The 24,102-nt window shown below is 56.8% G+C and overlaps 1 protein-coding gene across 3 annotated transcripts in view; it reads right to left on the bottom strand.

The window, feature by feature from the left end:
- The window catches only part of NSMCE1 (NSE1 homolog, SMC5-SMC6 complex component), a 38,445-nt gene that overhangs the window by 13,552 nt on the left and 791 nt on the right, over positions 1–24,102 (bottom strand). For 2 of the 3 annotated variants that reach the window (XM_043493713.1, XM_043493714.1), the window contains exons 2-3: positions 13,255–13,348; positions 12,075–12,218 (exon numbers count right to left, since the gene is read on the bottom strand). In XM_043493713.1, the coding sequence (XP_043349648.1) occupies positions 12,075–12,192 (118 nt within the window). In that variant the 5' untranslated portion in view covers positions 12,193–12,218; positions 13,255–13,348. The remainder of the gene's footprint in view (positions 1–12,074; positions 12,219–13,254; positions 13,349–24,102) is intronic. The other variant, XM_038420000.2, reaches the window with a different exon arrangement.

Below are 24,102 nucleotides of genomic sequence, written 5' to 3'. Positions count from 1 at the left end.
GTGCCATCAGGTTTGGGCACCAGCACAATCAGGCTTGACCACTGACTGTAGGACTCTCTGATGACTCCCAGCTCCAAAATCCTTTTTACCTCTGCCTTGATCTCCACCCTTTTTGCCGCTGGGACCTGATAGGGCCTTAAAGTTACCTTTGCCCCAAGGTCTGTGATAACGTGGTGCTATGCTTCGGTGGTCCGGCCTGGTTTGGTTGAAAACACACCCTGGTATCGGTTGATCATCTCAGTTACCTCCTTCTTCTGGTTTGGTGTCAGATCAGTGGATATCCTGATCTGCTCCTGCAGGTTAATTCCCTGGGTCGGGGTCTCTTGGGCCACTACACACGCCTCTCGGTGGTGCCAAGGCTTTAAGAGGTTAATGTGATAAATTTGTTCTTGTTTCCGGTGTCCTGGCTGCCGCACCTTGTAGATTACTTCCCCCACGGGTTCAACCACCTCATAGGGCCCCTGCCATTGGGCCAGAAGCTTGCTTTCCGCCGCAGGTACCAACACTGTCACCTGATCCCCTGGCTGGGACTGTCGGACTTTTGCTCAGCGATTGTAATGGGTTCGCTGGGCCTCCTGCGCCTTTTCCAAATGTTCCCGTACAATAGGGGTGACCCGGGCTCTCCGTTCTCGCATCTGCAACACGTGGTCAATTATATTTCTCCCCTCATTGGGTTCCTCTTCCCAAATTTCTTTTGCAATATCTAGTATGCCACGGGGGCGGCATCCATATAATAATTCAAAGGGGGAAAACCCAGTTGAGGCCTGAGGTACCTCCCGGATTGCCAACATAAGGTAGGGTAGTAGGGTGTCCCAATCCTTCCCGTCTCGACTTACCACTTTCCTTATCATTGCCTTGAGGGTTCGGTTAAACCTTTCTACCAGCCCATCGGCCTGTGGATGATACCCTGAGAACATCAGTCTATGTATATGGAGCAGCGTACAGAGGTCCTTCATTAGCTTTGACATAAATGGGGTACCTTGGTCTGTTAATATCTCCTTTGGTAGCCCCACTTGGGCAAAGATCCCCACCAACTCTTTAGCTATCGTTTTAGAGGCCGTGTTCCGCAGGGGGATTGCTTCTGGGTAGCAAGAAGCATAATCCAGAACGACAAGTATATATTGGTGGCCCCGGGCTGTCTTCTCCAGGGGTCCCACTAGATCCATGGCTATTCACTCAAAGGGGACCTCTACGATGGGAAGGGGTACTAAAGGTGCCCTCAAGTGGGGACGGGGACTGTGCAGCTGACACTCTGGGCAGGACTCACAGTACCTCCGCACTTCTTTTCAGCTACTCGGGTCCGCCTACCTATGAGAGCGACCCTCTGGCTTTGGGCCAGTATTCGGGTACCCAAGGCCTTAGCTGCCCTTCTTTCCCTTTTTGTCTTTCTACGCTGTCTGAGAGTGGAGAACAAATCTGGGGATATTTCAGAGAAGGTTGGGGTTGACAGTCTACTGTGGATGCCTCACTACATTCAGGGCTTCCCCCTTTCTCCAATTTCCCTACTGGGAGTAAGTCTCCAAACCCTGGGAAGTCCCTCCCTATGAGCACTGGCTATGGGAGTTTAGGGACTACACCTGCTGCTACCTCAGTAGTGTTCCTGTGAATCTCGATTTTTACTGGGATGGTGGGATAATAACCAGCTGTCCCATGAACGCATCACATCCCCGTGTGCTTAGCCCACAGCAGCTGACTACGCTTCACGAGCTTCCTCGAGACAAGCGTGATAGCACTCCCCGAATCAACGAGTGCTGTGGTCTCTACCCCATTTAGCTTCACTGGTCTAGTGTATATATGTGGGGTTACTGAGACCCCCACAAGGTGGATTAGGGAGCATGGGTCTGCCCAGTTCCCCAGATTACACTGCATAGGCTCCTCGGCACTGGGACACTGTGCAGCTATGTGTCCCCACTCCCCGCAGGCATAACATCTATATGGAGCCCTAGGCATCCCCCGGTCTCTTGGTTTGGGTAGTCCAACATCACAATCCTCTTCCCCCTCAGTGCTCTGACTCTTTGTGGCTTCTGGTGAGCCTTCAGACCCTCTCTTTTTCCACCTGGGTTCTCCTGGTGGCCCAGTCACCCAAGCTCTAGGGCTTGGTGCTGATAGTTTAAGCCGGGGTACTTCTTCCTTAACTGGTCGGGTCAGCTCCCTTGCCATCCTTCGCCTTTCTATCAGCGCGACAACCTCGTCGTAGGTGGAGGGTTCGTTCTGGCTTACCCAGGCGTGAAGGTCTGGCAGTAGTCCTCTCATGTACTGGTCAATGACCAGAACTTCTAGCATCTCCTCCGGACTCTGGGACTCAGTTCATAACCACTTTCATGCGAGATGGATGAGGTCATATAATTGGGACTGCGAGGTTTTGTTTTCCTGGTACCTCCACTCATGATATCACTGGGCCCGCACTGCTGTCGTTACCCCAGATCTGGCCAGGATCTCTGCTTTCAGCTGGGGGTAGTCTGCCACAGCCTTTTCAGGCAGATCATAGTAGGCCTTCTGGGCCTCCCGACACAGGAATAGAGCACAGATGCCAGACCATTGTTCTCGGGGCCAAGCCTCCCACAGGGCTGTCCTCTCAAAGGCCAGGAGGTATGCCTCTACATCATCCTCCCGCGTCATTTTCTGCAGCCAATTGCTGGCCCCCATGATCTGCGTCCCATCATGGCCGTGGTTCAGCTATGTAAGGGCCTTTACCTGGTTTACCAGTTCCCACAACATAGCCTGGTCTTGAGCAGCCTGGTCTATCAGCAAGCAATTAGTCTCTTGCTGCAGCCGCACTGCCTCCTGTTGGGCGGCTGCCTGGACACGAGTAGCCTCCTGCTGGGCAACCGTGGCTTGTATCAGTGCCCACACTGCCTCCTCCATTGTGGTGAAAAAATAAATAAATAAAATAAAAAATAGACCCTCTTCCTTCCCCCCCCCTTCCAAACACCCTCCTCCTTCCGCCACGCTGTGGACCCCAGATCCCACTTCCGACACAAGTTGTGCAGTTGTGACAAAGTTCCTGCTCTGCCTTGGTGGGTCTTGCGCTTATTGGCGGATTTGCTCACCTTGGAGCTTCACGGCAGCCCTCAGCTTGGCCATTTTTCTGAACCCACAGTCCAGGTCGACTCCTCCTGTGTCTGACCAGGAGTTGGGAGGATTTGGGGGGAACCCAGGCCCGCCCTCTACTCCGGGTTCCAGCCCAGGGCCCTGTGGAATCCAGCTGTCTAGAGAGCCTCCTGGAACAGCTGTGCGACAGCTACAACTCCCTGGGCTACTTCCCCAGGGCCTCCTCCCAACACCACCTTTATCCTCACCTTAGGACCTTCCTCCTGGTGTCTGATAATGCTTGTACCCCTCAGTCCTCCAGCAGTCTGCGTTCTCACTCTCAGCTCCTAGTGCCTCTTGCTTCCAGCTCCTCACACGCACACCACAAACTGAAGTGAGCTCCTTTTTAAAACCCAGGTGCTCTGATTAGCCTGCCTTAATTGATTCTAGCAGCTTCTTGATTGGCTGCAGGTGTTCCAATCAGCCTGTCTTAATAGTCTCCAGAAGGTTCCCGATTGTTCTGGAACCTTCCCTGTTACCTTACCCAGGGAAAAGGAACCTACTTAGCCTGGGGCTAATATATCTGCCTTCTATTACTCTCCTATAGCCATCTGGTCCGACCCTGTCACATATTATAGAGAAGCATGTGCTTTCCAAGGGGCAGCGAGAAACAGGGCCTCTCTAGTTGTAGTAATTAAAGAAGATGAAAGCTGCCCTGATGTCTGTGCCCCCCAACCCCACCCCAGTAATTAAAGAAGCACAGAAAGGCTGGAGAAGAAAGGTACTTGCAGGTATATGAGAAGGCAGGGAGAAATGAATGAGTGACTGCTAGCTCAGTGATACAGTCCACAAAGTTGTTACTATTCTGCGTATGGGCCCCAATCATAGGCCAGGACCCCACTGTGCTAGGTGCTACACAAACGGGGGGGGGGGGGGAGGGGAAAGACAGCCCTGCCCCCAAAAAGAGCTTACAATCTAAGACTAAGACAAGACCTGATATATGGATACAGACAGGGTGTGCAAAGAAATAGTGAGACAACACTGGTCAGCATGATAGATAATTAATCTGCTGGTGTAGGATGTGTTTTTGTAGGCATCATGGCAAAGGACAGTTTTGAACGAGGATAATGAGTTAGCTTTACAGATGTTTATGAGGAGTTCCTCCCAAGCGCGAGGGGCAGCATGGGAAAAAAAGCACAAAGGCGCTTGCAAGAAAACTTCGTAAGTGGGCAATGGAGGCTGCCACCAGGGGATGATCATAGGCGAGGGTCAAAATAAGGATAGCAAATTGGAGATGATAGCTGGGGGGAGGGTGGGGGTGTTAGACCACAAAGGGCTTAGAAAGTGACAAGCACCTTGTGTTTGATGTGAGAGAGAAGGAGGAACAGTAAAGGGATGCAAAGAGAGGGGCAACATGGTCAAAGAAATGGCCTAGGAAAGTAATCTTTACAACAGCATTCGGAATGGATATGAGTAGGGCAAGATTTAATTTGTCAAGGCTAGAAAGGGGTGTCGCAGGAATCCAGAGACGGGGTGATGACAGCTTGGCCAAGAGTTTTAGCTATGTGGATGGATAAGAAAGGCCATATCTTAGAGGTGTGATGCATAAAGAATACATAAGATTTAGACAAAGCCTAGAGTGCGGACTTATAGAGATTTCCGAGTCAAAGACAACAGCCAAGTTATGGGCCTGAGTTACAGGCAGGATGACATATTGTCCACAGTGATCAAGAAAGGAGGCAGCTAGACTTGGAGAGGAGGGAGAAAAGCAGCTCTGTTTTAGCCAATTTGAGCTTAAATGTTAAATGTCCACAAGGAGATGTCAGAGAGACAGGATGAAATTTTAGTTTGGACAGAAGGAGACAGGTCTGGAGTAAAGAGGTAGATCTGTGTGTCGTTAGCATAGAGATGGTTATTGAATTTGTCTTTGTGGATGAGATTACCCAGAGACAGGGTATAGAAGGAGAAAACTAGGGGACAAAGAACAGAACCTTGTGGAACACCCACACAAAGTTGAAGGGTCCTCTGAAGAACATGCTGAAGGGGAAATTAAAGAGGTAGGAGGAGAACCAGGAGAGGACAGAGGTACGGAAGCCAAGGAAGGACATGATTTCAAGAGGAGGAGCATGGTCAACAGTGTCAAAGGCAGCTAACAGATCAAGGAAGAGGAGTATGCAGTACTGGTTCAAAGCAGTGGCTAAGAAGAGGTCATTAGAGACTTTGGCAAGAGAATTTTCAGTGGAGTCAAAGGCGGAAGCTTGATTGGGGGAACGTCTAGGATGGACTTGGAGGAGAGGAACTCCAAACAGTGAGTGTAGTCAGTGCACTTAATGAACTTAGAAATTAAACAGAAATGGGGCAGCAGTTGAAGAGGCAAGTGGGGTCAAGGGTAGGTTAAAATAGTGGTTCTCAACCAGGGGTATGTATACCTCTGGGGGTACATCAACTCATCTAGATATTTGCCTAGTTTTACAACAGGATACATAAAAAGCACTAGCAAAGTCAGAGCAAACTAAAATTTCATACAGACAATGACTTGTTTATACTGCTCTACATAATTTACACTGAAATGTAATATTTATATCCCAATTGATTTATTTTATAGTAATATGGTAAAAATGAGAAAGTAATTTTTCAGTAATAGCGTTCTGTGACACTTTCGTATTTTTATTTCTGATTTTGTAAGCAAGTGTTTTTTAAGCGAGATGAAACTTGGGATACACAAGACAAATCAGACTCCTGAAAGGGGTACAGTACTCTGGAAAGGTTGAGACCCACTGGCTTAAAATACCCCAGCCCAAAATGAGGAAACAGCAGGTGGGAGGATCACGGTTCTTTTCAGAAAAGAATGCCATTCCCCCCCCCCATCTCCTACCAAAGCAAGCACCTTAACAAGGGTTCATGCTAGGCTCTATCACACAATGCAAATACAGGTCTTTAGATTTTTAGAAAGAGGAGAAGGTATTACAGAGGTGACCAGCAGTGACAAAGGCTTCCCCCACAAACTGCCGAGGACATTATAGCGATAGTAAGAGCACAGCTTGAGTCGTGTTTGCAGTTGTTTGCCTTGCTCTCTCAGGTTTGCTACAATGTGTTTTATACACTGAAGTCTATACATAGACTTACACCACAGCTTAATCAGCAAAAGGCATTTTAACAGAATTGGACATAAAACAATTCTATCCTGAACAATCCTGCATATTTGTGTTTTAACTGAAGTTTTAAAATAGTCAGTCATTCTGAGCACCACCGTGACGGCTGCTGGAAGTGAGTCCAGAGATACATCACTAGACATGTGGAGCACTCTCTCTCATATGTTCCAATCCTACTGATGAATATACTCTAAAAGCACTTCTGGAGTTATTGATTCATGGTAGTAATCTAAGGCCCAATCAGGATCAGAGCCCCACTAAGACAAAGTGTTGTACATATATACAGAAAGATGCTCCCTACCCCCAAAAGCCTACAAAATAATTTGAAATATGATGGAAAAAGTGAGCGTGACAAACAATAGAAAGGAATGTGATCACTTCATCTAGCTATGGTGTTCCACAGGTCAGCTATTGCACAACTGTGATGGAGTATTTGCCTCACACAAGCCTTGACTGGGTTAACTGTATATGCTGCACCCGGAGGGAGGCCAGGGCTTGATAAGCGCTACTTACAGATGAACTTCACCTGTTGGAGAAGCAGGACTAGGAGTATACAGCCAGGAAGTGAGAGCAGTAAAGGGCTGTGCAGTCACTCCCTAGATGGAAAGGCAATTGTCCAGGGACAAGGAGGAAATCCAGGGGGAGAGTAAGTCCTAGAATTCTATCCTGCACTAGGGAGGCTGGGAAGGGTGAGGTAGCCATGAGGTGCACAGTATGCTCCCATGATAAACCCAAAGATAAGCCAGGAGATAAAAAAGATGGGGTAGGACGGAGCCCAGGGAAACAGCAACAGGTCTGTGATTGAGCAGACCTAAGTTGCTAGTCATAGGATCTGGAACTTGAAGTAGTGGGTAGACCTGGGTTCCCCTACCAGCCACCGGATCTATTCTTGGAATAGAAGACTGCCTGAGATAGCATATGGACAGCTTGTCTAGTGAAACTTTATTGAAGAAGGGGGAGTACTATACAGTGACTGGGCTGGAGGACTAGGTTATGAAGAGGAAGCACCCAGAGTCATGGAGAAAGAGAGGTCACACTGTGAGCAACTGATGGAAGGAGGAGCAAAACCAGGTGAAAGCCAATTCCAGACCCAGCCACAAGGTGCACCTATAGTGAGCAGAACCCCATTACAACTTGGTTCCTAATAATTTGAAAGGGGCTGTTTTTGTGTCCTCTTACACTTAAAACCAATTTCACACTCTAATGTCCTAGCACTTGGAAACAACCATCTGATGATATAGACATGGGAGGTTAACCCTTTAGCTTAATTGAATTGAATTATGCCAATTCTATAGCATGTTAGATTTGATGTGATCTCAAGGATATTATGATACTACACTTTAATGATATCCAGTGCATCTGGACACATTGCTTCAATAAAGAAGTCCATATCCAGGAATAGAGAGAACTTTGAAGAACTACATTAAATGCTACACTTCCTAGTTTAGTATACATCAGTAATATACAATAAATAAAGCATATACTGACTAGGTCTATTTAGATGCTGTTAGAAAACAAGGAAGAGCATGATGTATTTGCCCTTGGAAGCAAAGCTCTGTCACGTTGCTGTGCTTGCTCAAGAAATGAATGTAAAGAAAGTAAAATCATGTTTTATTCAATGATTCAAGTACAGGATCCTTTTGTTCACAAAATCTCCTGACTTGGCACACGGCCTTTAAGGTAGAGTATTTATTGTGGTTATAACATTTTAAAACTCCCACACATCTGAGTAATTTCACAACCTTTTTGCATCCCACACTTGCTGTGTGTGTGCGTGTATATATATATATATATATATATATATATATATATATATATATATATATATATATATATATAGACTGAATATACTGTACTAGAAGGTGGGAGTTTTATGGTGTGCTACTCTGTCAGGAAATCTTCCTGACAGATGACCCTTTCTGATAAATTATTTAACTAACTTTTACTGCACTGTAGCTCATTGACCTAGAAATAGACTTTAAGGCCAGAAGGTACCATAGTGATCATCTTTCTAGTGTGACCTTCTTCACATTGCAGGCCACAGAACCTCACACCCCCACTCCTCTAATAGTCCCATAACCTCTTGAGGACTTCAGTAACTCAGCCAATCTTGATTTAAAGACTTCAAGTTATGAAGAATACACCATTTACTCTTGTTTAAACCAGCAAGCGACTCATGCCCTATGCTGCAGAGGAAGATGGGAAATCCCCGGGGTCTCTGCCAATCTGACGGGGGGGGGGGGGAAATTCCTTCCCGATCCCAAATATGGCCATCAGTTAGACCCTAAATATGTTGGCAAGACCCACTAGCCAGACACCCAGGAAAGAATTCACTGTAGTAACTCAGAGCCCTCCCCACCTAATGTCCCATCTCCAGCCATTGGAGATACTTGCTACTATCAGTTGCAGATGGGCCACTTGCCATTGTAAGCAACCTCATACCATTCCCTCCATAAACTTATGCAGCTCAGTTGTGAAACCAGTTAGGTTTTTTGCCCCCATGGAAGGCTGTTCTAGAACTTCACTCAACTGATGGTTAGAAACCATCTAATTTCAAGCCTAAATATGCTGATGGCCAGTTTATATCCATGTGCGCCAACACTGGTGCTTAACTTAAATGCCAGGGAGGGAGAAGAGTTATTTATCCCTCTGATGTATTTACAGAGAGCAATCAGATCTCCCCTCAGCCTTTGTTATGTTAGGCTAAACAAGCCAAATTCCTAAGTCTCCTCTCATAAGGTAGATTCTCCATTCATCTGATCATCCTATTAGCCCTTCTCTGGACGTGTTCCAGTTTGGATCCATCTTTCTTGAACACAGGAGACCAGAATTGCACACAGTACTTCAGATGAAATTTCACCAATGCTTTGTATAGTGGTAATGACACTTTCTTATCTCTACTGGAAATACCAGAACAGGGACCAAGCTGTAAAGTTTGCTGTAATGTTCAATGTTGCTCTGATCCAGACCTCTGGTTCAGGACATCTCTGCTAATTACTGTACATATCTTTATCAAACAAGGCACAATGACTTGTGTGTCTTCAGGAAAAATCTTAAGCCAGTTTTGAATTTGAGGGGGTATAGGGGAAGCAGTGGTACTCTCCCATGTTTTACTCATGTTAATCACCACAATAAGATATTGCTCATGGGAGATTGCACAAATGTTTAAAATAGGATTGTTCCTGCTCTCTGAGCTTCACTAGACTCCTTAGCTTGGCTCCCCTTCAGAGGGGTTTGAATATGCCCACTGACTTTGCTGGGCTCATTCTGATTAAGGAATAAAAATAAGTAGTGGTATCTCCCAAACACCACCCCACCAATGGTGCTAAAATTAAATGTAGTTCACAGTAGATTGAGCAGTTCTGTGATCTCTCCTTCTCCTTTCTCACATAGTTAACAATGGTGACAAATGATCGTTGAGCACCTCAGTTATGGCTTGTCTACATGGGGAAGTAGACTGAAATAGATTTTACTCTGGAAGTGGATTAATCTAAACCACAAAATAGCACCCTTAGTGCAGAGTAACTCCCCATGGAGGGGTTAGCGTGCTTTAAAATTCAAACCCTACCTAATTCTATCATAGCTCATCCATGTAGACAAATCCATACCCCTCACTGAGATGAAAGGGGCAGTTCACCCTCTGAGCTATGGTTCCAGGTTCTCTGCAGACTCGTGTAGGTATTTTTGCATTGGTTGTATTCAGTTCACAGTGTTGAGGTTTTCTTTGCAGTCGTAACAGCTAGAGAGTTACTTTTTCCCATTAAATCTGAGATTCTGAAGAACAAGAAAGTACCTTAAGAGGTATTGGTATGCGGTACTACCGCATACCAGCTTAATCTGAGCCATGATTTAAGCCAACTAATATTCTAGAGCTACCTGGATTCTATCATCATCGTCATCTTTTTCCTTTATGCCGCTTTTCCTGGTGAGGATTACAGCAGCAGCAGCATAGAAAGCAGGGGGGGCCAGACCTTCTTTTCCTCCAAAACAGGTTCCAGCTCCTCCTGGCGCATTCCCCAGCAGGTGGGAGATATAATCCCTCCACTGTGTCCCGAGTCGGCCTTGGGGCCTCCACCCAGTGGGACATGCCCAGTAGAGTTCCAATGGAAGCTTCTGGGGGCATCCTTATCAGGTGCCTGAACCAACTCAGCTGACTCCTCTAGATCCGGAGGACTAGGCTTTTTTTCTTAAACAACACAAGTCACTTAGCATTTTTCTATCCAAAACCGTCTTATCTTAATAACTTTCAGAAGCTGCCTTAGAGCCCAATCCTACGAACACTTTACTCACATGAGTAGCAGCATCAGTTGGTAAAGCTATTCAGGTTCAGAAGCATCTACAGACCTAAGCCTGTAGATATCTTTGTACTAATTACTTGCCAATTAGTTTTGTTTGCAAATATGTGAAAGATGAAGGTCTTGTGACCTTTGATGCTTTCAGTTTTTGTTTTGTAAGCAGCAGTTTAGTTTTCACTTTATCAGATTGTATCACCTACTGCTAAAATTACTAATTAAAACTAAAAATGTTACTCATTTCAGCTTAATTTCAGTTTGTCCATCACATTTTCAAAATTAGTGAAGGTATAATACAGATATTAAGCAGTTCTCTCTGAAACATCATAACTAAATTGATTACACATTCCTATACCATTGAAGACTGAAAAAGAACTTCAAATTAAACTGAAAGCACAAAAACAAAATTCCTGTTTTATAATGTACAGAGCTCACTACTGTGTCTAGCGGGACTAGTGAATATGTAGTTAAATCTGGTGAAGGATTTAGCCTTGAGAGATACTTTTCCCCCCCAGGCAAATATGTTATAACATTCCAAAGAAAAGCCTTCCAATAAAGAATGAAGTGGCAAATTTAACACTGCCAAAAAGGCATTACTTAAAAACTGTTAATTGCAAATATGAATAAAGTTTTAAATATGCAAATCTAAAGACACTATTTTTGTAAAAGTATCAGGAGGTAGCCGTGTTAGTCTGTATCCACAAAAACAACAAGGAGTCGGGTGGCACCTTAAAGACTAACAGAAGAAGTGGTTATTTACCCATGAAAGCTTATGCCCAAATAAACCTGTTAGTCTTTAAAGTGCCACCGGACTCATTATTTTTGTAAAAGCTTTTACATGTTTTTGGTGAGGTCTGAATTGGTTTAACCCTAAATTTCTTTGTTTTTATTTGGGCTGTTTACACAATTAACATTGTTTTAACATTACTTTCTACAGGGTATATGCTAGCCAGGAATGTAGCTGTTTGTAAACTGAGGCTGATGCACATCTGTTAGACAGTCAGATTTAACACTGCAATCTAGAACTAGTGACATGTTACTTCATGTGGAAAGGACCTACTAAATTCCCCATTTAAAAAGCACACTTCTCTGAAATATTTCTGCCTACATAACACCCCGACTACCATAGTTCAAAGAATCTCCTTTTCATTCAGCTGTTACTGTGTATTTATAGTCAGTTTTGCTATTTCTGCTTGTATAATTAGGCCCCACTCCTGCAATCAGATCTGTGCAAGTGAACCTCTGCTGCTCATGTAGAGTTCTAAAGTCCTGGATTAGAGCATTAAAACAAGATCCCCTCTGCCCATCTCACTGGCTTCTGACCAGGAAAATGAGAGAGATCCCAGTTTTAAATGGGTCAGTGTCAGTAATAACCTCAATGATCTGACCAATGTTTTCCTGAGTAAAAGAGGTCTTGGTAAGACTAGGTGTGTACTACGGCTGAGCACACCATTTGCCTACAAAGTCAACATGTTACCTAAATGGTAGCTCCGGAAAGCACTTTGGGATACCCAGAATATGAAGGGTGCAATAGAAAGCCCAATTTTACTCTGTTCTCTCATTCACTACACTGCTATTTTTCTCAGGAAACGAGACTAACCTTTATGGATTTCACAGCAGTCCCTGTGTAATGTTCTAGCCACCGACCCTTCCATTATTCCATGAGACATCAGCACCTGCAGGAACCGTCGATGACCATCAGTCATCTGATTAGCCATTGAAATGTTACACTAGGTTTAGAAAGCTGCAGAAGGAATAAACTGAAATTAGATGCACATGTTCAAGCAAAATATTTATCTATACGCACATTTGTAAATACCTTCTATCAAATCAATCCAGATCTCATACTGAAGAAAGAAAAATAAGTTCCCAACAGCAGAAATTATTTTAACCTTTATATAAAAGATTCCAAATGAGATTTCAACTTCACAGGTATCTGTAGGAGTTCCACATATAGCTTTAGTTAGTTTTAATCCTAACCGCTTCCTGGAAAAAGTGAACATACCAGTGAGACAAGAAATTATATTAGGGCAAACAAGCATATTTATCAAGTTTTAGCTCAGAATGCACATAGGGCTTAACATTGATGTTCTAGGGTATTTGTTATGAAGACATTATCATTACTTCCCAGGACTCTTTCCGATACAGAATACAACATTGCATACATTATGCCATTGTACTAGCCAAATAAAATAGTGGTATTACAGTTCTCAGTGCCTCTGTTTCCCCATCTGTAAAATGGGGAAAATGATACTGACATCCTTTGGAAATCACATTGACATCCACTGAAGAAAAGTGTTATATAAAAGCTAGGTATTATTATTACAATCAATAAAATAGTTGGTACAGTTTTGGGTTCAATCCATCTTCTGGTCATTTTTATCTGAATAATATTGTCTTGTCTACTGAGATTCCAAAGGCCAAGCATGTGGTCTGTGTGCTAAATAAAAGCATCCCACTGAATCCTTCTCCACCTCTTGGGACACCATCCTCAGTGAGAGAAAACCCACAGCCAGCTAAGAAAGAGGCAGGAAATATTAGGGCAAAGTGATAAATACTAGTTACCCTAAGCTAGTGGTGCTCAACTTTTCGACTACTCTACCCATTTCAGGAGTCTGATTTGTCTTGAGTACCCCAAGTTTCACCTCACTTAAAAACTACTTGTTTCCAAAATCAGATGCAAAAATACAGAAGTACACTATTACTGAAAAATTGCTTAATTTCTCATTTTTACCATACAATTATAAAATAATCAACTGGAATATAAATATTGTACTTACATTTCAATGTCTAATATATAGAACAGTATAAAACAAGTCACTGTCTGTGTGAAATTTTAGTTTGTACTGACTTCAGTGGTCCTTTTTATGTAGCCTGTTGTAAAATGAGGCAAATATCTAAATGAGTTGATGTACCCCATGGAAGATCTCTGCGTACCCCTGGTTGAGAACCACTGACCTAAGCCCTTCTGTGTACTGAGCAACTCTACCCATATTTGCCAGTCACACTGGCATATAATAAAAGATGTTAAAATCCTGAATTATTTACTTTTCTTCAGCATTGGCACATGGAATACTGTTTCTACTCCCTGGCCTTTCTAACCAATACCAAATGATGCCACAGGAAACAATATGCTGCAAGACGGAAGTAGCCTTTGCACCAGGAACAGACCTTGTAACTTCTCTATTCACACCACACAGATGTAAGAGCTCAGTTACTCCCCAAACTCTCAACACTATCACCAGCCAGAGGGTATACTGCCAAGGGCATAGTCTTACCAAGAGCTTTAGGGACTGGATTAAAAGAAAATTCACAAAAGGTTTACAGTGTGTTTGGGGCTCACTCTCTCTTTAAAGTGAGTTGACCAAATGCTACTGCAGCCCTCTCCAGCCAAAGCTTCATTTGCCCCCTGCCAACAGGCCACTGGGCTCCCCTGATCATTCTGTCAAAGGTAATAGTTCAGACTCTAAAAGAAAAGGAGGACTTGTGGCACCTTAGAGACTAACAAATTTATTTGAGCATAAGCTTTCGTGACAGCTCACTTCATCGGATGCATTTAAAGTGAGCTGTAGCTCACGAAAGCTTATGCTCAAATAAACTTGTTAGTCTCTAAGGTGCCACAAGTACTCCTTTTCTTTTTGCGAATACAGACTAACACGGCTGCTTCTCTGAAACCCGTTCAGACTCTGTGATCTTTGGCCTCTTGACTGACAGGGGCACCCACTTAAAGCCACTTGTGACACGGTTGCTTGCCATGCTATGAAATGATTTCAGATCCTCCAAATTCATGTCACATGGGCAAAAAGAGTCCTGCGATGGAGGAAATTCCACTCACTACTGCCCAGGGCTGGAGTGTTACTAAGAGGGCACGTGAGGCCCAGCCCCCAGGCACACAACTGGCATGGAAATGCTGAGCTTGCTCCTGCCCACTGGCTTTTTCAGGTCTCATGCACATGCGCCCTTGACTTTCAATTGTAAATGAGAGGATGAATATTCTACCCCAAACCTACCTCCTCCACTGCCCCCCAACCTACCCTGCCCCCTCCCAATGCCTCCCCACAGCTCCCCCGCCCCCCGCTGACCCCGCCTCCTCCAATGCCCCCCAACCTGCCCCGCCCCCTCCCAATGCCTCCCCACAGCTCCCCCTGCCCCCCGCTGACCCCGCCTCCTCCAATGCCCCCCAACCTCCCCTGCCCCCTCCCAATGCCTCCCCACAGCTCCCCCTGCCCCCCGCTGACCCCGCCTCCTCCAATGCCCCCCAACCTCCCCTGCCCCCTCCCAATGCCTCCCCACAGCTCCCCCTGCCCCCCGCTGACCCCGCCTCCTCCAATGCCCCCCAACCTGCCCTGCCCCCTCCCAATGCCTCCCCACAGCTCCCCCGCCCCCCGCTGACCCCGCCTCCTCCAATGCCCCCCAACCTGCCCCGCCCCCTCCCAATGCCTCCCCACAGCTCCCCCTGCCCCCCGCTGACCCCGCCTCCTCCAATGCCCCCCAACCTGCCCCGCCCCTCCCAATGCCTCCCCACAGCTCCCCCGCCCCCCGCTGACCCCGCCTCCTCCAATGCCCCCCAACCTGCCCCGCCCCCTCCCAATGCCTCCCCACAGCTCCCCCTGCCGCCCGCTGACCCCGCCTCCTCCAATGCCCCCCAACCTGCCCCGCCCCCTCCCAATGCCTCCCCACAGCTCCCCCTGCCGCCCGCTGACCCCGCCTCCTCCAATGCCCCCCAACCTGCCCCGCCCCCTCCCAATGCCTCCCCACAGCTCCCCCTGCCCCCCGCTGACCCCGCCTCCTCCAATGCCCCCCAACCTGCCCCGCCCCCTCCCAATGCCTCCCCACAGCTCCCCCTGCCGCCCGCTGACCCCGCCTCCTCCAATGCCCCCCAACCTGCCCCGCCCCCTCCCAATGCCTCCCCACAGCTCCCCCTGCCCCCCGCTGACCCCGCCTCCTCCAATGCCCCCCAACCTGCCCCGCCCCCTCCCAATGCCTCCCCACAGCTCCCCCTGCCCCCCGCTGACCCCGCCTCCTCCAATGCCCCCCAACCTACCCCGCCCCCTCCCAATGCCTCCCCACAGCTCCCCCTGCCCCCCGCTGACCCCGCCTCCTCCAATGCCCCCCAACCTGCCCCGCCCCCTCCCAATGCCTCCCCACAGCTCCCCCTGCCCCCGCTGACCCCGCCTCCTCCAATGCCCCCCAACCTGCCCCGCCCCCTCCCAATGCCTCCCCACAGCTCCCCCGCCCCCCGCTGACCCCGCCTCCTCCAATGCCCCCCAACCTCCCCTGCCCCCTCCCAATGCCTCCCCACAGCTCCCCCTGCCCCCCGCTGACCCCGCCTCCTCCAATGCCCCCCCAACCTGCGCTGCCCCCTCCCAATGCCTCCCCACAGCTCCCCCTGCCCCCCGCTGACCCCGCCTCCTCCAATGCCCCCCATCCTGCCCTGCCCCCTCCCAATGCCTCTCCACAGCTCCCCCTGCCCCCCGCTGACCCCGCCTCCTCCAATGCCCCCCAACCTGCCCCGCCCCCTCCCAATGCCTCCCCACAGCTCCCCCTGCCCCCCGCTGACCCCGCCTCCTCCAATGCCTCCCCACAGCTCCCCCTGCCCCCTCCCAATGCCTCCCCACAGCTCCCCCTGCCCCCCCGCTGACCCCGCCTCCTCCAATGCCCCCCAACCTACCCTGCCCCCTCCCAATGCCTCCCCACGCTCCCCCTGCCCCCCGCTGACCCCGCCTCCTCCAATGCCCCCCAACCTGCCCTGCCCCCTCCCAATGCCTCCCCACAGCTCCCCCTGCCCCCCGCTGACCCCGCCTCCTCCAATGCCCCCCAACCTACCCTGCCCCCTCCCAATGCCTCCCCACAGCTCCCCCTGCCCCCCGCTGACCCCGCCTCCTCCAATGCCCCCCAACCTCCCCTGCCCCCTCCCAATGCCTCCCCACAGCTCCCCCTGCCCCCCGCTGACCCCGCCTCCTCCAATGCCCCCCAACCTGCCCCGCCCCCTCCCAATGCCTCCCCACAGCTCCCCCTGCCCCCCGCTGACCCCGCCTCCTCCAATGCCCCCCAACCTGCCCCGCCCCCTCCCAATGCCTCCCCACAGCTCCCCCTGCCCCCCGCTGACCCCGCCTCCTCCAATGCCCCCCAACCTGCCCCGCCCCCTCCCAATGCCTCCCCACAGCTCCCCCTGCCCCCCGCTGACCCCGCCTCCTCCAATGCCCCCCAACCTGCCCCGCCCCCTCCCAATTCCTCCCCACAGCTCCCCCGCCCCCCGCTGACCCCGCCTCCTCCAATGCCCCCCAACCTGCCCCGCCACCCTCCCAATGCCTCCCCACAGCTCCCCCTGCCCCCCGCTGACCCCCGCCTCCTCCAATGCCCCCCCACCCGGCCCCGCCCCCTCCCAATGCCTCCCCACAGCTCCCCCTGCCCCCCGCTGACCCCGCCTCCTCCAATGCCCCCCAACCTGCCCCGCCCCCTCCCAATGCCTCCCCACAGCTCCCCCTGCCCCCCGCTGAGCCCCGCCTCCTCCAATGCCCCCCAACCTGCCCCGCCCCCTCCCAATGCCTCCCCACAGCTCCCCCTGCCCCCCTCTGACCCCGCCTCCTCCAATGCCCCCCAACCTGCCCCGCCCCCTCCCAATGCCTCCCCACAGCTCCCCCTGCCCCCCGCTGACCCCGCCTCCTCCAATGCCCCCCAACCTGCCCCGCCCCCTCCCAATGCCTCCCCACAGCTCCCCCGCCCCCCGCTGACCCCGCCTCCTCCAATGCCCCCCAACCTGCCCCGCCCCCTCCCAATGCCTCCCCACAGCTCCCCCTGCCCCCCGCTGACCCCGCCTCCTCCAATGCCCCCCAACCTGCCCCGCCCCCTCCCAATGCCTCCCCACAGCTCCCCCTGCCCCCCGCTGACCCCGCCTCCTCCAATGCCCCCCAACCTGCCCCGCCCCCTCCCATGCCTCCCCACAGCTCCCCCTGCCCCCCGCTGACCCCGCCTCCTCCAATGCCCCCCAACCTGCCCCGCCCCCTCCCAATGCCTCCCCACAGCTCCCCCTGCCCCCCGCTGACCCCGCCTCCTCCAATGCCCCCCAACCTGCCCCGCCCCCTCCCAATGCCTCCCCACAGCTCCCCCTGCCCCCCGCTGACCCCGCCTCCTCCAATGCCCCCCAACCTGCCCCGCCCCCTCCCAATGCCTCCCCACAGCTCCCCCTGCCCCCCGCTGACCCCGCCTCCTCCAATGCCCCCCAACCTGACCCGCCCCCTCCCAATGCCTCCCCACAGCTCCCCCTGCCCCCCGCTGACCCCGCCTCCTCCAATGCCCCCCAACCTGCCCCGCCCCCTCCCAATGCCTCCCCACAGCTCCCCCTGCCCCCCGCTGACCCCGCCTCCTCCAATGCCCCCCAACCTGCCCCGCCCCCTCCCAATGCCTCCCCACAGCTCCCCCTGCCCCCGCTGACCCCGCCTCCTCCAATGCCCCCCAACCTGCCCCGCCCCCTCCCAATGCCTCCCCACAGCTCCCCCTGCCCCCCGCTGACCCCGCCTCCTCCAATGCCCCCCAACCTGCCCCGCCCCCTCCCAATGCCTCCCCACAGCTCCCCCTGCCCCCCGCTGACCCCGCCTCCTCCAATGCCCCCCAACCTGCCCCGCCCCCTCCCAATGCCTCCCAACAGCTCCCCCTGCCCCCCGCTGACCCCGCCTCCTCCAATGCCCCCCAACCTGCCCCGCCCCCTCCCAATGCCTCCCCACAGCTCCCCCTGCCCCCCGCTGACCCCGCCTCCTCCAATGCCCCCCAACCTGCCCCGCCCCCTCCCAATGCCTCCCCACAGCTCCCCCTGGCCCCCCGCTGACCCCGCCTCCTCCAATGCCCCCCAACCTGCCCCGCCCCCTCCCAATGCCTCCCCACAGCTCCCCCTGCCCCCCGCTGACCCCGCCTCCTCCAATGCCCCCCAACCTGCCCCGCCCCCTCCCAATGCCTCCCCACAGCTCCCCCTGCCCCCCGCTGACCCCGCCTCCTCCAATGCCCCCCAACCTGCCCCGCCCCCTCCCAAATGCCTCCCCACAGCTCCCCCTGCCCCCCGCTGACCCCGACTCCTCCAATGCCCCCCAACCTGCCCCTGCCCCCTCCCAATGCCTCCCCACAGCTCCCCCTGCCCCCCGCTGACCCCGCCTCCTCCAATGCCCCCCAACCTTCCCCGCCCCCTCCCAATGCCTCCCCACAGCTCCCCCTTCCCCCCGCTGACCCCGCCTCCTCCAATGCCCCCCAACCTGCCCCGCCCCCTCCCAATGCCTCCCCACAGCTCCCCCTGCCCCCCGCTGACCCCGCCTCCTCCAATGCCCCCCACAGCTCCCCCTGCCCCCCGCTGACCCCGCCTCCTCCAATGCCCCCCAACCTGCCCCGCCCCCTCCCAATGCCTCCCCACAGCTCCCCCTGCCCCCCGCTGACCCCGCCTCCTCCAATGCCCCCCAACCTGCCCCGCCCCCTCCCAATGCCTCCCCACAGCTCACCCTGCCCCCCCGCTGACCCGCTCCTCCAATGCCCCCAACCTGCCCGCCCCTCCCAATGCCTCCCCACAGTCCCCCTGCCCCCCGCTGACCCCCCGCCTCCTCCATGCCCCCCAACCTGCCCGCCCCCTCCAATGCCTCCCCACAGCTCCCCCTGCCCCCCGCCTGACCCCGCCTCCTCCAATGCCCCCAACCTGCCCGCCCCCTCCCAATGCCTCCCCACAGCTCCCCTGCCCCCGCTGACCCCGCCTCCTCCAATGCCCCCCAACCTGCCCCCGCCCCCTCCCAATGCCTCCCCACAGCTCCCCCTGCCCCCCCTGACAGCCTCCTCCAATGCCCCCCAACCTGCCCCGCCCCCTCCCAATGCCTCCCCACAGCTCCCCCTGCCCCCCGCTGACCCCGCCTCCTCCAATGCCCCCCAACCTGCCCCGCCCCCTCCCAATGCCTCCCCACAGCTCCCCCCTGCCCCCCGCTGACCCCGCCTCCTCCAATGCCCCCCAACCTGCCCCGCCCCCTCCCATGCCTCCCCACAGCTCCCCCTGCCCCCCGCTGACCCCGCCTCCTCCAATGCCCCCCAACCTGCCCCGCCCCCTCCCAATGCCTCCCCACAGCTCCCCCTGCCCCCCGCTGACCCCGCCTCCTCCAATGCCCCCCAACCTGCCCCGCCCCCTCCCAATGCCTCCCCACAGCTCCCCCTGCCCCCCGCTGACCCCGCCTCCTCCAATGCCCCCCAACCTGCCCCGCCCCCTCCCATGCCTCCCCACAGCTCCCCCTGCCCCCCGCTGACCCCGCCTCCTCCAATGCCCCCCAACCTGCCCCGCCCCCTCCCAATGCCTCCCCACAGCTCCCCCTGCCCCCCGCTGACCCCGCCTCCTCCAATGCCCCCCAACCTGCCCCGCCCCCTCCCAATGCCTCCCCACAGCTCCCCCCCCTGCCCCCCGCTGACCCCGCCTCCTCCAATGCCCCCCAACCTGCCCCGCCCCCTCCCAATGCCTCCCCACAGCTCCCCCTGCCCCCCGCTGACCCCGCCTCCTCCAATGCCCCCCAACCTGCCCCGCCCCCTCCCAATGCCTCCCCACAGCTCCCCCTGCCCCCCGCTGACCCCGCCTCCTCCAATGCCCCCCCACCTGCCCCGCCCCCTCCCAATGCCTCCCCACAGCTCCCCCTGCCCCCCGCTGACCCCGCCTCCTCCAATGCCCCCCAACCTGCCCCGCCCCCTCCCAATGCCTCCCCACAGCTCCCCCTGCCCCCCGCTGACCCCGCCTCCTCCAATGCCCCCCAACCTGCCCCGCCCCCTCCCAATGCCTCCCCACAGCTCCCCCTGCCCCCCGCTGACCCCGCCTCCTCCAATGCCCCCCAACCTGCCCCGCCCCCTCCCAATGCCTCCCCACAGCTCCCCCTGCCCCCCGCTGACCCCGCCTCCTCCAATGCCCCCCAACCTGCCCCCCCCCCCCCCCAATGCCTCCCCACAGCTCCCCCTGCCCCCCGCTGACCCCGCCTCCTCCAATGCCCCCCAACCTGCCCCGCCCCATCCCAATGCCTCCCCACAGCTCCCCCTGCCCCCCGCTGACCCCGCCTCCTCCAATGCCCCCCAACCTGCCCCGCCCCCTCCCAATGCCTCCCCACAGCTCCCCCTGCCCCCCGCTGACCCCGCCTCCTCCAATGCCCCCCAACCTGCCCCGCCCCCTCCCAATGCCTCCCCACAGCTCCCCCTGCCCCCCGCTGACCCCGCCTCCTCCAATGCCCCCCAACCTGCCCCGCCCCCTCCCAATGCCTCCCCACAGCTCCCCCTGCCCCCCGCTGACCCCGCCTCCTCCAATGCCCCCCAACCTGCCCCGCCCCCTCCCAATGCCTCCCCACAGCTCCCCCTGCCCCCCGCTGACCCCGCCTCCTCCAATGCCCCCCAACCTGCCCCGCCCCCTCCCAATGCCTCCCCACAGCTCCCCCTGCCCCCCGCTGACCCCGCCTCTCCAATGCCCCCCCAACCTGCCCCGCCCCCCTCCCAATGCCTCCCCACAGCTCCCCCTGCCCCCCGCTGACCCCGCCTCCTCCAATGCCCCCCAACCTGCCCCGCCCCCTCCCAATGCCTCCCCACAGCTCCCCCCGGCCCCCCGCTGACCCAGCCTCCTCCAATGCCCCCCAACCTGCCCCGCCCCCTCCCAATGCCTCCCCACAGCTCCCCCTGCCCCCCGCTGACCCCGCCTCCTCCAATGCCCCCCAACCTGCCCCGCCCCCTCCCAATGCCTCCCCACAGCTCCCCCTGCCCCCCGCTGACCCCGCCTCCTCCAATGCCCCCCAACCTGCCCCGCCCCCTCCCAATGCCTCCCCACAGCTCCCCCTGCCCCCCGCTGACCCCGCCTCCTCCAATGCCCCCCAACCTGCCCCCCCCCCCCCCCAATGCCTCCCCACAGCTCCCCCTGCCCCCCGCTGACCCCGCCTCCTCCAATGCCCCCCAACCTGCCCCGCCCCCTCCCAATGCCTCCCCACAGCTCCCCCTGCCCCCCGCTGACCCCGCCTCCTCCAATGCCCCCCAACCTGCCCCGCCCCCTCCCAATGCCTCCCCACAGCTCCCCCTGCCCCCCGCTGACCCCGCCTCCTCCAATGCCCCCCAACCTGCCCCGCCCCCTCCCAATGCCTCCCCACAGCTCCCCCTGCCCCCCGCTGACCCCGCCTCCTCCAATGCCCCCCAACCTGCCCCGCCCCCTCCCAATGCCTCCCCACAGCTCCCCCTGCCCCCCGCTGACCCCGCCTCCTCCAATGCCCCCCAACCTGCCCCGCCCCCTCCCAATGCCTCCCCACAGCTCCCCCTGCCCCCCGCTGACCCCGCCTCCTCCAATGCCCCCCAACCTGCCCCGCCCCCTCCCAATGCCTCCCACAGCTCCCCCTGCCCCCCGCTGACCCCGCCTCCTCCAATGCCCCCCAACCTGCCCCGCCCCCTCCCAATGCCTCCCCACAGCTCCCCCTGCCCCCCGCTGACCCCGCCTCCTCCAATGCCCCCCAACCTGCCCCGCCCCCTCCCAATGCCTCCCCACAGCTCCCCCTGCCCCCCGCTGACCCCGCCTCCTCCAATGCCCCCCAACCTGCCCCGCCCCCACCCCAATGCCTCCCCACAGCTCCCCCCGCCCCCCGCTGACCCCGCCTCCTCCAATGCCCCCCCAACCTGCCCCGCCCCCTCCCAATGCCTCCCCACAGCTCCCCCTGCCCCCCGCTGACCCCGCCTCCTCCAATGCCCCCCAACCTGCCCCGCCCCCTCCCAATGCCTCCCCACAGCTCCCCCCTGCCCCCCGCTGACCCCGCCTCCTCCAATGCCCCCCAACCTGCCCCGCCCCCTCCCAATGCCTCCCCACAGCTCCCCCTGCCCCCCGCTGACCCCGCCTCCTCCAATGCCCCCCAACCTGCCCCGCCCCCTCCCAATGCCTCCCCACAGCTCCCCCTGCCCCACCGCTGACCCCGCCTCCTCCAATGCCCCCCAACCTGCCCCGCCCCCGCCCCAATGCCTCCCCACAGCTCCCCCTGCCCCCCGCTGACCCCGGCCTCCTCCAATGCCCCCCAACCTGCCCCGCCCCCTCCCAATGCCTCCCCACAGCTCCCCCTGCCCCCCGCTGACCCCGCCTCCTCCAATGCCCCCCAACCTGCCCCGCCCCCTCCCAATGCCTCCCCACAGCTCCCCCTGCCCCCCGCTGACCCCGCCTCCTCCAATGCCCCCCAACCTGCCCCGCCCCCTCCCAATGCCTCCCCACAGCTCCCCCTGCCCCCCGCTGACCCCGCCTCCTCCAATGCCCCCCAACCTGCCCCCCCCCCCCCCCAATGCCTCCCCACAGCTCCCCCTGCCCCCCGCTGACCCCGCCTCCTCCAATGCCCCCCAACCTGCCCCGCCCCCTCCCAATGCCTCCCCACAGCTCCCCCTGCCCCCCGCTGACCCCGCCTCCTCCAATGCCCCCCAACCTGCCCCGCCCCCTCCCAATGCCTCCCCACAGCTCCCCCTGCCCCCCGCTGACCCCGCCTCCTCCAATGCCCCCCAACCTGCCCCGCCCCCTCCCAATGCCTCCCCACAGCTCCCCCCTGCCCCCCGCTGACCCCGCCTCCTCCAATGCCCCCCAACCTGCCCCGCCCCCTCCCAATGCCTCCCCACAGCTCCCCCTGCCCCCCGCTGACCCCGCCTCCTCCAATGCCCCCCAACCTGCCCCGCCTCCTCCAATGCCTCCCCACAGCTCCCCCTGCCCCCCGCTGACCCCGCCTCCTCCAATGCCCCCCAACCTGCCCCGCCCCCTCCCAATGCCTCCCCACAGCTCCCCCTGCCCCCCGCTGACCCCGCCTCCTCCAATGCCCCCCAACCTGCCCCGCCCCCTCCCATTGCCTCCCCACAGCTCCCCCTGCCCCCCGCTGACCCCGCCTCCTCCAATGCCCCCCCAACCTGCCCCGCCCCCTCCCAATGCCTCCCCACAGCTCCCCCTGCCCCCCGCTGACCCCGCCCCCTCCCAATGCCTCCCCACAGCTCCCCCTGCCCCCCGCTGACCCCGCCTCCTCCAATGCCCCCCAACCTGCCCCGCCCCCTCCCAATGCCTCCCCACAGCTCCCCCTGCCCCCCGCTGACCCCGCCTCCTCCAATGCCCCCCAACCTGCCCCCCCCCCCCCCCAATGCCTCCCCACAGCTCCCCCTGCCCCCCGCTGACCCCGCCTCCTCCAATGCCCCCCAACCTGCCCCGCCCCCTCCCAATGCCTCCCCACAGCTCCCCCTGCCCCCCGCTGACCCCGCCTCCTCCAATGCCCCCCAACCTGCCCCGCCCCCTCCCAATGCCTCCCCACAGCTCCCCCTGCCCCCCGCTGACCCCGCCTCCTCCAATGCCCCCCAACCTGCCCCGCCCCCTCCCAATGCCTCCCCACAGCTCCCCCTGCCCCCCGCTGACCCCGCCTCCTCCAATGCCCCCCAACCTGCCCCGCCCCCTCCCAATGCCTCCCCACAGCTCCCCTGCCCCCCGCTGACCCCGCCTCCTCCAATGCCCCCCAACCTGCCCCGCCCCCTCCCAATGCCTCCCCACAGCTCCCCCTGCCCCCCGCTGACCCCGCCTCCTCCAATGCCCCCCAACCTGCCCCGCCTCCTCCAATGCCTCCCCACAGCTCCCCCTGCCCCCCGCTGACCCGCCTCCT

Source organism: Dermochelys coriacea, chromosome 10, assembly GCF_009764565.3.
Source record: "Dermochelys coriacea isolate rDerCor1 chromosome 10, rDerCor1.pri.v4, whole genome shotgun sequence".
NCBI lineage: Eukaryota > Metazoa > Chordata > Testudines > Dermochelyidae > Dermochelys > Dermochelys coriacea.
Note: the sequence above shows the minus strand (reverse complement) of the source record. Positions and strands in the feature narration are given on the sequence as shown.